This window comes from Nomascus leucogenys, chromosome 19 (assembly GCF_006542625.1).
Source record: "Nomascus leucogenys isolate Asia chromosome 19, Asia_NLE_v1, whole genome shotgun sequence".
NCBI classification, from domain to species: domain Eukaryota; kingdom Metazoa; phylum Chordata; class Mammalia; order Primates; family Hylobatidae; genus Nomascus; species Nomascus leucogenys.
In genome coordinates, this window is record NC_044399.1 from 36,989,425 (window position 1) to 37,003,332 (window position 13,908).

At 43.5% G+C, this 13,908-nt stretch overlaps 1 protein-coding gene across 3 annotated transcripts in view; it reads right to left on the reverse strand.

Annotated features, from left to right (window-relative positions):
• Positions 1-13,908, reverse strand: part of TAOK1 (TAO kinase 1) — a 171,301-nt gene that overhangs the window by 27,636 nt on the left and 129,757 nt on the right. For all 3 annotated transcript variants that reach the window (XM_030800351.1, XM_030800352.1, XM_030800353.1), the window contains 3 exons: positions 12,421-12,549; positions 5,402-5,605; positions 233-472 (listed from right to left, as the gene is read on the reverse strand). In XM_030800351.1, coding sequence (XP_030656211.1) covers positions 233-472; positions 5,402-5,605; positions 12,421-12,549 — 573 coding nt within the window. The remainder of the gene's footprint in view (positions 1-232; positions 473-5,401; positions 5,606-12,420; positions 12,550-13,908) is intronic.

Below are 13,908 nucleotides of genomic sequence, written 5' to 3' on the forward strand. Positions count from 1 at the left end.
GGCACTTCCCATGGTTAAAAGTTTTGGCCACTTTTTTGTACTCTGATGAGAAATACATAAGCAAAAGACTGTAGCAACAGGCATTTAACATTAAAGTCAACCAAAGATGCTAAAAATGAAAAGAAGCTTAGTTAATTTCTTTATGACTAGACATCATCTTAAGACTTTTCCTGCTTACATGGATACCTTTTCATTCTCTTCCCTGTTGTCAAAAAGCTTAGGCTAACCATACCTTCAAACTCTTAGGCTGTTGTCGAACTTCCATGACATGCTTTCGTCTTAGTTCTCGTTCTCTTCGCTTATTATATTCCAGCTGGTTAGTGAGCTCAGTTTGATGCTGCAATCTGATCAACTCACAGCGCATCTTCTGAATTGTGTTGAGGTGGCGGAACTCCAGTTCTTGCATAGATTCGTGCTGTCGGAGTAGCATGGCATGCTCTAAGTCCTTCTGAGTCTGTCTTTTGTTTAACTCCTAATCCATAACACAAAAGACAAAGGTATAATTTACTGCTGTATAATGCCAGAAAAAAATCCTAATTAACAGAATAACCAGTAAACAGATGTAATTAACCCTGTTATTCAATTATAGTTGCATAGTAAATATTAGGGTTGTGACTTTTACCTCTTTAAATGGGCAATTAGTAGCACAAATTTCCTTATCATATTCATTTACTGTTTATTCGTATTATTGTATTGCCATTAGCTTAAGACTAAATCTATATCAAGACGTTTAACATTCTTCTTTTGTATACTTCCTAATTTTACATTTGAAGAGGGCTCCTAAGTTATCCTTTCAATTTCTTCACAGTATTCAATTATTTTACACGCAGTCTACTCTGGTTAGTGTAGTGATTAAGAACATGGACACAGCTGGGCACGGTGGCTCATGCCTGTAATCCCAGCACTTTGGGAGGCTGAAGTGGGCGGATCACGAGGTCAGGAGATCGAGACCATCCTGGCTAACAGGGTGAAATCCCGTCTCTACTAAAAATACAAAAAATTAGCCAGGCATTGTGGCGGGCGCCCGTAGTCCCAGCTACGCGGGAGGCTGAGGCAGGAGAATGGCGTGAACTCAGGAGGCGGAGCTTGCAGTGAGCCGAGATCATGCCACTGCACTCCAGCCTGGGTGACAGAGCGAGACTCCCTCTCAAAAGAAAAAAACCATGGACAGTAGAGAGCTATACTGCCTGTATTCTAAATTCTGGCTCTGCTACTTGTGAGCAGTGAGACCTTCACTTAAACTAATTGTGCTTTAGTTTCATCATTTCTCAAATGCATATAATAATATAGCTATTTCACAGATTTAATGTGAAGATGAATCAGTTAATAAACAAAAAGTTCTCAGAATAATACCTAGCACATGGTACTCAATAAATGTCATTCCTTTATTTTAGACCTCACAGGGGTCTAAAAATTTTTTAAAAGAGATTCTAAAATTTTGTTTCATATTGGAAGCAAGTAAACACATACATATATAATGTAAAAGTCAAACTTGCTCCTTTTGCCTTTGCAGACTCTCTCCCCAGAGGCCAACAGTTTGGTGCATGTGCTTCTCAACCTTCCCCAAGTTTATTCGGATTAGTCTATTTTACAAAAACATACAGTTTTGAAAACTGAGGCCAGGCGCAGTGGCTCACGCCTGTAATCCCAGCACTTTGGGAGGCCGAGGCGGGTGGATCACAAGGTCAGGAGATCGAGACCACGGTGAAACCCCGTCTCTACTAAAAAAATACAAAAAATTAGCCAGGCGCGGTGGCGGGCGCCTGTAGTCCCAGCTACTCCGGAGGCTAAGGCAGGAGAATGGCGTGAACCCGGGAGGCGGAGTTTGCAGTGAGCCGAGATCGCGCCACTGCACTCCAGCCTGGGCGACAGAGCGAGACTCCGTCTCAAAAAAAAAAAAAAAAAAAAAAAAAAAAAAAAAAAAAGAAAACTGAACAACAATATACGTTTTAGGCACATAACTAGCTTTCTTCATGTAATAATATAATATACACGTATCTGGATCAGACCAGTACATAAAAGATTTTTTTTTTTTTTTTTTTTTTTTTTTTTTTTTTTTTTTTGAGAATGAGTGTCACTTTGTCAACCAGGCTGGAGCGCAATGGTACCAACTTGGCTCACTGCAACCTCCACCTTCTGAGTTCAAGTGATTCTTCCTGCCTCAGCCTCCTGAGTAGCTGGGACTACAGGCACGTGCCAGCAAGCCTGGCTAATTTTTGTATCTTTAGTGTAGATAGGTTTTCACCATGTTGGCCAGGATGGTCTCGATCTCCTGACCTCGTGATCTGCCCACCTCAGCCTCCCAAAGTGCTGGGATTACAGGCGTGAGCCACTACTACCCAGCCTGCTCAGCCAATTAAAAAAAATTTTTTTGGCTGGGCACGGTGGCTCACGCCTGTAGTCCCAGCACTTTGGGAGGCCGAGACAGGCGGATCACCTGAGGTCAGGAGTTCAAGACCAACCTGGTCAACATGGTGAAACCCAGTCTCTATTAAAAATACAAAAATTAACCAGGCCATGGTGATGCATGTCTGTAGTCCCAGGTACTTGGGAGTCTGAGGCAGGAGAATGGCTTGAACCTGGAAGGCAAAGGTTGCAGTGAGCTGAGATCACACCACTGCATTCCAGCCTGGGGGACAGAGTCTCAAAAAAAAAATTTGCAGAGACAGGGTCTTGCGATGTTGCCCAGGATAGTCTCAGACTCCTGGCCTCAAGTGATCCTCCCACCTCAGCCTCCCAAAGTGTTGGAATTACAGGTGTGAGCCACTGCACCCAGCCAGTACATAGAAATTTTTAAAGTTTCATTGTAACCTACTGCTTTGTGACGCCTTAATTCTTTCAATCATTCCTCTGTGGCTGGACATTTAAGCTGTTTTTCCATGTTTCACTTTTTTTTTTTTTCAGACAGAGTCTCACTCTGTCACCCAGGCTGGAGTGCAGTGGTGTGATTTCAGCTCACTGCAACCTCCGCCTCCCAGGTTCAAGCAATTCTCATGCCTCAGCCTCTTGAGTAGCTGGGATTACAGGCGTGCACCACCACACCCAGCTCATTTTTAAAATATTTTTAGTAGAGACAGAGTTTTACCACGTTGACCAGGCTGTCCTCAAACTCTTGACCTCAAGGATTACAGGTGAGAGCCACTGCTCTAGCCCATGTTTCACTTTGATAAACAAAGTTTCAATAAATATCTATGTATACTGTATCATAGAATCATGTTATTATTTCTGTAGGATAGAGTTCTAGAAGTGGATTTGATGGATAAATGCTATGTGAGTATTAAATTTTAAAAGCGACTGTTAAATCATGCTCCAAAGGGGCAATATCAATTTATATTCTTACTAGTAGTGTCTGTTAACACATGCCATTACTAGGATTGAATGTATCAATCTTTTACATTTTTCTTACATAATGGATGCAACTGTTTGAATTTATTTAGTAAACTCGCACAATTATGCTATATTACAAGCTTATTTCAACCCACTCTCAGAAATAAATTTATCTATACTCACAGGTATCCTAATAATGAGAATAATTTTTTTCTTTTCATTTTTTTCTGAGATGCGGACTTGCTCTGTCGCCCAGACCGGAGTGCAGCAGCGCGATCTCAGCTCACTGCAACCTCCACCTCCTGGGTTCAGTTGATTCTCATGCCTCAGCCTCCTGAGTAGCTGGGATTATAGGCGCCCGCCACCTCGTCTGGCTCATTTGTTTGTATCTCTACTAAAAGTAGAGATGGGGTTTCACTATGTTGGCTGGGCTGGTCTCAAACTCCTGACCTCAAGCGACTCACCTGCCTTGGCCTCCCAAAGTGCTAGGATCACAGCCATGAGCCACCACACCCAGCCAAGAATAACTGTTTTCATTGGCAGAAGAGTTTCTACAACATTTACCCAATAAATAATTACATGATGATAAAAATGTATTTAAGGGCAACATACACTTCATGGAACCCATTTCAGGTCAGAGGCAAAAACTGCCCAGTGAATTTCCTCATATGTAAAAATCAAGGCTGGCCGCTGTGGCTCACGCCTGTAATCCCAGCACTTTGGGAGGCCGAGGCGGGTGGATCACCTGAGGTTGGGAATTGGAGACTAGCCAGGCCAACATGGCAAAACCCCGTCTCTACTAAAAATACAAAAATTAGCTGGGTGTGGTGATGCACGCCTGTAGTCCCAGCTACTTGAGAGGCTGAGGCAGGAGAATTGCTTGAACCTGGGAGGCGGAGGTTGCAATGAGCCGAGATTGCCACTATACTCCAGTCTGGGCGAAAGAGCGAGACTCTGTTTCAAAATAAATAAATAAATAAAAGTAAAAATAAAAAATAAAAATCAACATTTTTAATTTTTCATTTGTGGATTGGTTAATATTTATTGAATGCCTACTATGAATCAGAAACTGGAGATATAAAAAATTGCATCAATTCTGTGATTTCATACAACTTCCATTGTAGTGAGGGAGTCAGGAACAACCTCCCTACCCTGCAGAAACACATGGTTTTGTAAACACACACACGTTCATGTGAGAAAGAGAAGTGCAAGGAAGAACATATGTATTTAGTTAGTTGTCTGTGTGTTTGAGACAGGGTCTTGCTCTGTAGCTCAGGCTGGAGTGCAGTGCCATGATCATGGCTCACTGCAGCCTCAACCTCCTGGGCTCAGGCAATATTCATGCTTCAGCCTCCCAGGTAGCTGGCACTACAGGTGCACACCACAACACCCAGCTAATTTTTTTGTATACATATATTTTTTGTAGAGACAGGGATTTGTCATGTTGCCCTGTCTGGTCTCAAACTCCTAGGATCAAGTGATCTGCCTGCCTTGGCTTCCCAAAGTGTTGAGATTACAGTTACCATACCTGGCTGCAAAGAATATTTAAAGAAAGCAGAAGAATGTGGTGAAGGCCAGGCATGGTAGCTCATGCTTGTAATCCTAGCACTTTGGGAGGCTGAGATGGGCAGACCACATGAGGCCAGGAGTTTGAGACCAGCCTGGCCAGCCTGGCGAAAGCCCATCTCTACAAAAATACAAAAATTAGTTGGGTGTGGTGGTGCACACCTGTAATCCTAGCTATTTGGGAGGCTGACGCATGAAAATCACTTGCACCCAGGAGATGGAGGTTGCACTGAGCCAAGATGGAGCCACTGCACTCCATACTTGGTGACATGGAGAGACTCTGTCTTGGAAAAAAAATTTTTTTGGTGGTTAAGAAAGAGATTTTGAGGAAATGACATCTGAGTAAAGATATACAGGGAGCAAACAATCCATGTGAATATCTGGGGAAGAATGATTCAGACAGAGGCAAGTATAAGTGCAAAGTCCCTGAGACTAGAATGGAATTGGAATATTTTCAGGAAAGATTCTTTTGATAAAGGATTTAAAATTTCTCATCACTCAAACTTACCTCCCTGACAAGGTCCTGCTCTAAGTTATGACGCCCAAGTAACATTCTTCTCTTGAAGCGACGGCATTCCAGCTCTAGGTATTGTCTTTGACGTCGAAGAAGGTTAGCTTCTTCTTCTGCTTGGAAATGCTGTATATTCTCCTTCTGCTTTGAAAGCCACTCCTGTTTTTCTTTTTTTGGGGTACTCTGGTTTTCATTTAGCTCCTGGCAACATAAAAAACAACTCACGTAAAAACAGGCTGGGCATGGTGGCTCATGCCTGTAATCCCAGCACTCTGGAGGCTGAGATGGGCGGATCACCTGAGGTCAGGAGTTTGAGACCAGCCTGGCCAACATGGCGAAACTGTCTCTACTAAAATACAAAATTAGGCTGGGTGCGGTGGCTGACGCCTGTAATTCCAGTACTTTCGGAGGCTGAGGCGGGCAGATCATGAGGTCAGGAGATCGAGACCATCCTGGCTAACACGGTGAAAACCCCGTCTCTACTAAAAATACAAAAAATTAGCTGGGCGTGGTGGCGGGTGCCTGTAGTCCCAGCTACTCGGGAGGCTGAGGCAGGAGAATGGTGTGAATCTGGAAGGCGGAGCTTGCAGTGAGCCCAGATCTCACCACTGCACTGCAGCATGGGCGACAGAGCGAGACTCTGTCTCAAAAAAAAAAAAAAAAAAAAAAAATTAGCTGGGTACAGTGGCATGGGCCTGTAGTCCCAGCTACTCAGGAGGCTGAGGCAGGAGAATTGCTTGAGCCCGGGAGGCAGGGGTTGCAGTGAGCCAAGATCACACCACTGCACTCTGGTGAGACTCCATCTCAAAAACAAAACAAAACAAAACAAAAAAACCACCACCAACAACAACAACAAAAAACAGGGGTCAGGTGCAATGGCTTACGCCTGTAATCTCAGCACTTTGGGAGGCTGAGGCGGGCAGATCACCTGAGGTTGGGAGTTTGAGACCAGCGTGACCAACATGGAGAAACCCCGCCTCTACCAAAAATACAAAATTAGCCAGGCATGGTGGTGCACACCTGTAATGCCAGCTACTTGGGAGGGTGAGGCGGAGAATTGTTTGAACCCAGGAGGTGGAGGTTGCAGTAAGCTGAGATGGCACCACTGCACTCCAGCCTGGGCAAAAAGAGGGAAACTCAGTCTCAAAAAAAAAAAAAAAAAAAAAATTAGCCAGGTGTGGTGGCGCATGCCTGGAGTCTCAGCTACTTGGGAGGCTGAAGCAGGAGAGTTGCTTGAACCTGGGAGGCAGAGGTTGCAGTGAGCCAAGACTGTGCCACTGCACTCCAGTCTGTGTGACAGAGTGAAACTCCGTCTCAAAAAAACAAAAACAACAACACAACAAAAACCCCATAAAAATTACCTACATGAATATTATCATTTTGCATCAGTAAATTTTAAATAAAAGTTCTTGGCTGGGCACGGTGGCTCACGCCTGTAATCCCAGCACTTTGGGAGGCCAAGGTGGGCAGATCACCTGAGGTCGGGAGTTCAAGACCAGCTTGACCAACATGGAGAAACCCCATCTCTACTAAGAAATACAATATTAGCCGGGCATGGTGGTGCAGGCTTGCAATCCCAGCTACTCGGGAGGCTGAGGCAGGAGAATCACTTGAACCTGGGAGGCGGAGGTTGCAGTGCAGTGAGCCGAGATCACGCCATTGCACTCTAGCCTGGGCAAGAAGAGCAAAACTCTGTCTCAAAAAATAATAATAATAATAATTTAAAAATAAATAAATAAAAATTAAAATAAATAAATAAATTTCTTAATTGTGTTTCTTCTCTAATGCCCAGGCAGGGCAATGACCTCTAGAAGGCAAGTAGTATTTACATCTTTCTTTTTTTTTGAGACAGAGTCTTGCTCTGCCGCCCAGGCTGGAGTATAGTGGTGCGATCTTGGCTCACTGCAACCTCCACCTCCTGGGTTCAAGTGATTTCTCCTGCCTCAGCCTCCCGAGTAGCTGGGATTACAGGCATCTGCCAGTATGCCCAGCTAATTTTTTATATTTTTAGTAGAGATGGGATTTCACCATGTTAGCCAGTATGGTCTCGATCTCCTGACCCCGTGATACGCCCACCTCGGCCTCCCAAAGTACTGGGATTACAGGTGTGAGCCACTGTGCCCGGCCTTCAGATCTTTCTTGAGTTACCCACTCAATCGGAAAGGAAAGAGAGATATGTACACCAGAAAACATGTGTACCTTTTGTCTCTGCACAGCCACGTTTCTGATGGTTCCTAACTTCGAAGTACACAATGATTGATTAATAAAGTAAAACACACCCTTCTTTAAAACCTTCCCAAGAAGAGACAGAAGATAGTACTTTCAGGTAAAAATCACGAGTGAACTAGGACACAAATACAGTTAAACATCTTGCTTCTTGGTTTTTGACATCCTTGATGCTAAGTTTTTGGCAAAATTATGGAAGGACTCAACATAAGAAAACTGGAAATTATATGGAAAATAAACAAAACCATGGGAGAATAGAGACCTACTTTATGAATGGTATTTAATTTTCAGCATTAATAACTGCTGAACAAATCAAAATTAATGATTTTCCACACTGTTTTACATACCAGCTCATAAACTATCTCAATAAGAATGCATTTATATTGAGCAATGTGAAAAAACTGGCAATATACTCAATGGAGCAAACTGTAGAATTTTTTTTTTTTTTTTGTTAGATCAAATTTCACTCTGTGACCCAGGCTGGAATGCACTGGCATGAATTCAGCTCCCTGCAGCATGGACCTCCCAGGTTCAAGTGATCTTCCCACCTCAGACTACTGAGTAGCTAGGACCACAGGTGTGTCCCACCATGCCTGGCTAATGAATTTTTTTTTTTTTTTTTGCTAGACACAGGGTCTCAACATGTTGCCCAGGCTGGTCTTGAACTCCTGGGCTCAAGCGATCCTCCCATCTCAGCCTCCCAAAGTGCTGTTACAAGCATGTGCCACCCACACTCTGGCCTTGATACTCTTTTGGTAAAAAATATACTAGTATTAGCATTCTGTGGCCAGGCTTGGTGGCTCACATCCGTCTGTAATCCCAGCACTTTGGGAAGCCAAGGCCGGAGGATTGCTTGAGCCCAGGAGTTTGAGACCAGTTTGGAGAATATGGCAACACTGTTTCTACAAAAAATAAATTATAAAATTAGCTGGGCATGGTGGTGTGAGTCTGTGGTCCCAACTACTTGGGAGGCTGAGGCGGGAAAACTGCTTCAGCCTGGGAGGTCAAGGCTGCAGTGAGCAGTGTTGTGCCACTGCACTCCAGCCTGGGTGACAGAGCGAAACCCTGTCTCAAAAAAACAAAACAAAACACCATCAACATTGTTCAGAATATAAATAGCTCAAGTTTCTTTTTCTTTTTTTTTTTTTTGAGACGGAGTCTCGCTCTGTCGCCCAGGCTGGAGTGCAGTGGCACAGTCTCGGCTCACTGCAAGCTCTGCCTCCCAGGTTCACACCATTCTCCTGCCTCAGCCTCCCGAGTAGCTGGGACTACAGGTGCCTGCCACCACGCCTGGCTAATTTTTTGTATTTTTAGTAGAGACGGAGTTTCACCGTGTTAGCCAGGATGGTCTCGATCTCCTGACCTCGTGATCCGCCCTCCTTGGCCTCCCAAAGTGCTGGTATTACAGGCGTGAGCCACCACGCCCAGCTAATAGCTCATCTTTCTTTGTATAGGATCATTTTTCAGAGACTACTAGACCTCATTCATGGCCTTTCTCTTTAGTTAATAAAATATTCAAACACATACAAATAAAAAGCACATAAATTAGTACTTAAGAGTTTATGTGTATGCACGCTATGGGAAGAGAAAAGAATACCATGGGCATACATGTAGACTATATACCTGGTTATCTTTTTCTTTTTCGAGGCAGAGTCTAGCTCTGTCGCTCAGGCTGCAGTGCAGTGGCCCAGCTCACTGCGACCTCCACCTTCCAGGTTACAGGGATTCTCCTGCCTCACCCTCTTGTGTAGCTGGGATGACAGTTGTGTGCCACCATGCCTATCTAATTTTTTAATTTTTTTAAATTTATTTTTTGAGACGGAGTCTCGCTCTGTCACCCAGGCTGGAGTGCAGTGGCACGATCTCGGCTCACTGCAACCTCTGTCTCCCGGGTTCAAGCAATTCTCCTGCCTCAGCCTCCTGAGTAGCTGGGATTATAGGTATGTGCCACCATGCCCGGCTAATTTTTTTTTATTTTTAGTAGAGACGGTGTTTCACCATATTGGGCAGGCTAGTCTCAAACTCCTGACCTTGTGATTTGCCTGCCTCAGCCTCCCAAAGTGCTGGGATGACAGGGGTGAGCCACCGTGCCTGGCCATACCTGGGTATCTTTTTCAAAATCTTCTGCCAGGGAACTCTCCCCTCCAAGACTCTGATATGTCCCTTCCTCTCTACTGAGAATCATTATTCTAAATGAACACAAATACATACATAAAAACTTAGCTTCTAAAAGAAAATGAATTTATTTGTTTGACTATATGGTATATGCCTAAAGGATTATCTAAACAAACTAATCCATAAAGCTGAAGTCTCATTTCACTGGAAAACAAAACAACTGCATTTTGTTGGAGATTTATTTATAGTTGGAAACTCTATTTACTATTGTTTCAAACTCAAACTTCCAGTATAGAGTTTGGCTTTTGAATTACAGTCATGGGAATATACTGCAAATTATACCATTTAGAGTTGGAAAAATCTTATCAATGAAGCTCACTTGGCAAGGTATAGAGCAAGTCTTTGTGCCACCAATATGTACACAACAAGACATACATATCTGATTATAAGGCAAATTCCTACACAAACAAAAATCATTAATATCAAATTGATTATACTTATTTTATCAAAATCAATTGATGTATCACAGTATGCTAATTAATTATATGAACTAAAAATTTCAATCATCCTGTAAGACGGGGGGGGTAAATTAAAAGACATAATCATTTTTCTGTCCTAGTGACTATCCTGAATAATGATCCTCTTTAAGAAGTTGTCGGGCCAGGCACGGTGGCTCACGCCTGTAATCCCAGCACTCTGGGAGGCCAAGGCGAGCAGATCATGAGGTCAGGAGATCGAGACCATCCTGGCTAACATGGTGAAATCCTGTCTCTACCAAAAATACAAAAAATTAGCCGGGCGTGGTGGCGGGTGCCTGTAGTCCCAGCTACTCGGGAGCCGGAGACAGGAGAATGGTGTGAATCTGGGAGGCAGAGCTTGCAGTGAGCTGAGATTGTGCCACTGTACTCCAGCCTGGGTGACAGAGCAAGACTCTGTCTCAAAAAAAAAAAAAAAAAAAAAAAGTTGTCGGCTGGGTGTTGTGGCTCACGCCTGTAATCCCAGCACTTTGGGAGGCCAAGGCAGGTGGATCACGAGGTCAGGAGCTCAAGACCAGCCTGGCCAACATGGTGAAACCCTCGTCTCTACTAAAAATACAAAAGTCAGCCAGGCGTGCTGGCAGTTGCCTGTAATGCCAGCTACTCAAGAGGCTGAGGCAGGAGAATCACTTGAACCCAGGAGGCAAAGGTTGCAGTGAGCCGAGATCATGCCACTGCACCCCAGCCTGGGCAACAGAGTGAGACTCCATCTCAAACCAAACCAAACCAAACCAAACCAAACCAAACCAACCAACCAAACAAACAAACAAACAAACAAAAACCAGCACAAGAGCCGGGAATGGTGGCTAACTCTTGTAATCCCAGCACTTTGGGAGGCCGAGGTGGGTAGATTGTCTGAGGTCAGGAGTTTGAGACCAGCCTGGCTAACATGGTGAAACCCTGTCTCTACTAAAAAAATACATAAAAATTAGCCAGGCATGGTGGCACACACCTGTAATCCCAGCTACTCAGGGGGCTGAGGCAGGAGAATCCTTTCAACCTGGGGGGAGGGGAGGCTGCAGTGAGCCAAGATCACACTACTGCACTCCAGCCTGTACGACAGAGACTTCCATCTCAAAAAAACGGGGGGGCGGGCAGCACAAGAAAGGGCAAACAAATATGAAACCCTGTAGCCACAAAGAAATAATCAGCATATTCTACTTAAAAAAAAAACCTGATAAGCATATATCCCCCTTATTCTTATTCTACATTTAAATTGGCATAAAAACAAATTATTATAATCTTCTGATCCAAAAGTAAGACATTATTGTTTACTTTTAAAGTAATAATGTGATCAGGTACGGTGGCTTATGCCTATAATCCCAGCACTTTGGGAAGCCGAGGTAGGCAGACTGCTTGAGCCCAGGAGTTTGAGACCAGACTGGGCAATATGGCAAGACCCTGTCTCTACAAAAAATAAATTTAAAAATCAGCCAGGAGTGGTGGTGCGTGCTTGTGTTCCCAGCTACTTGGAAGGCTAAGGCAGGACTGCTTGAGCATGGGAGGTTGAAGCTGCAGTGAGCTATGATTGTGCCACTGCCCTCCGGCCCATGGAACAGAATAAGACTGTCTCAAAAAATACATAAAAATAAAAACATAAGGCCAGGCGCGATGGCTCGTGCCTGTAATCCTAGCACTCTGGGAGGCTGAGGCAGGCGGATCACAAGGTCAGGAGATCGAGACCATCTTGGCTAACATGGTGAAACCCCGTGTCCACTAAAAAAATAACAAACATTAGCCAGGCGTGGTGGCAGGCGCCTGTAGTCCCAGCTACTCGGCAGGCTGAGGCAGGAGAATGGCGTTAACCCAGGAGGCGGAGCTTGAAGTGAGCCGAGAACACGCCACTGCACTCGAGCCTGGGTGACAGAGCGAGACTCTGTCTCAAAAATAAATAAATGAATAAAAAATAAAAACATTAAAAAAGTACATTTTCAGGAATGATTCATTTTAGATCCTACTCAACTAAATAACTCAGTTAAGGGTAACTGATTATAATCAATGTCATCATTTAAACTAATACCCATTCAGTGACCACAAACAACAAAAGATAATTTTATCCTAATGCTTCTATGAGTTGGTCACCATTGGATATAATTAATAAGCAGAAAATTTACTTGAAAAGTTTTGTGACATAAGTACCTCTTTAAGCTGCTCTTTTCGAAGTTTATACTCTCTTTTCTGGGACTCGAGAAAACTATTCAGTTCTTTCTTCTGTTGGGCCTGAATATGTTGCTGAAATTTTTTCTCTTCATTGGACATCACTTTAGCCTATATGAAGTTTAAAAAATGAATCAAATTTAGTTAAGTAGATAGATTTAAAGTAGCGGTTTAATACACATCACTAAGAATATCTTATATTTTCCAAGAACAAGAAATCAGTAGAAACATTACCAAAATAAAAGACTAAACCAAATTATAAACGTGCTACTTGGCATCCTTATCATTTGAACTTCATAGAATCAGTAAGATGAAACTCATTTTTGAAATGTTGATCTCTTACAGGGTCAAAAATGTTGTCGACTTTTTATTTCATTTAACAGAAGTATACCCTCCTCCCAACCCTCGATCCCTCAGTAAAACAAAACAAACGCTATATTTTATTTCTGATTCTATATGCAATACATGTTCATTGTAGAACATTGACAAAATACAGAAAAACAAGAAACATCTTACATAATTTTGGCATCCAGAGATAACCAATGTAAACATTTTGGTGCATATCTTTTGTAATTTTTTCTTTTTTTAAAATTATTATTTTTGAGATGGAGTCTTGCTCTGTCACCCAGGCTGCAGTGCAGTGGCACGAGCTCGGTCACTGCAACCTCCGCTTCCCAGGTTCAAGTGATTCTCCTGCCTCAGCCTCCCGAGTAGCTGAGACTACAGGTGTGTGATACCACACCTGGCTAATTTTTGTATTTTTAGAAGAGATGGGGTTTCGCCATGTTGGCCAAGCTGGTCTTGAACTCCTGAGCTCAGGTGATCCACCCACCTCGGCCTCCCAAAGTGCTGGGATTACAGGCGTGAGCCACCGTGCCTGGCCTCTAATTTTTTATATAAATGTTCATGTCTCAAACACACACACATACACATACACCCATATATTTGTATGTATATAATTAAGTAGGTATTGTGGCTCATACCTGTAATCCCAACACTTTGAGAGGCTGAGGTGGGAGGATCACCTAGCCCAGGAGTTCAAGACCAGCTGGGTAACATGGCGAGTGCCTGTCTCAAAAAATATGTTACAGGGTCTCACTCTGTCACCCAGGCTGGAGTGCAGTGGTACAATCATGGCTCATGGCAGCCTCCTCCTGAGCTCAAGTGATCTTCCCACCTCAGCCTCCTGAGTAGCTGGAACTACAGGCGTATGCCACCATGCTCAGCTAATTTATTTTTTTTTTTGTGGAGACAGAGTCTTCCTATGTTGCCCAGGCTGGTCTTGAACTCCTGGGCTCAACTAATCTTCTCACCTCGGCCTCCCAAAGTGGTGAGATTACAGGTGTGAGCCACTGCACCCATCCTGGTTATATACTTTTAAAACAAATTTGTTACCACATTGCATATCTGCTTCAGGAACTGTTTTCCTAAATATGTTCATATCGCCTTTTCCCAAGCTATTAAAAATAG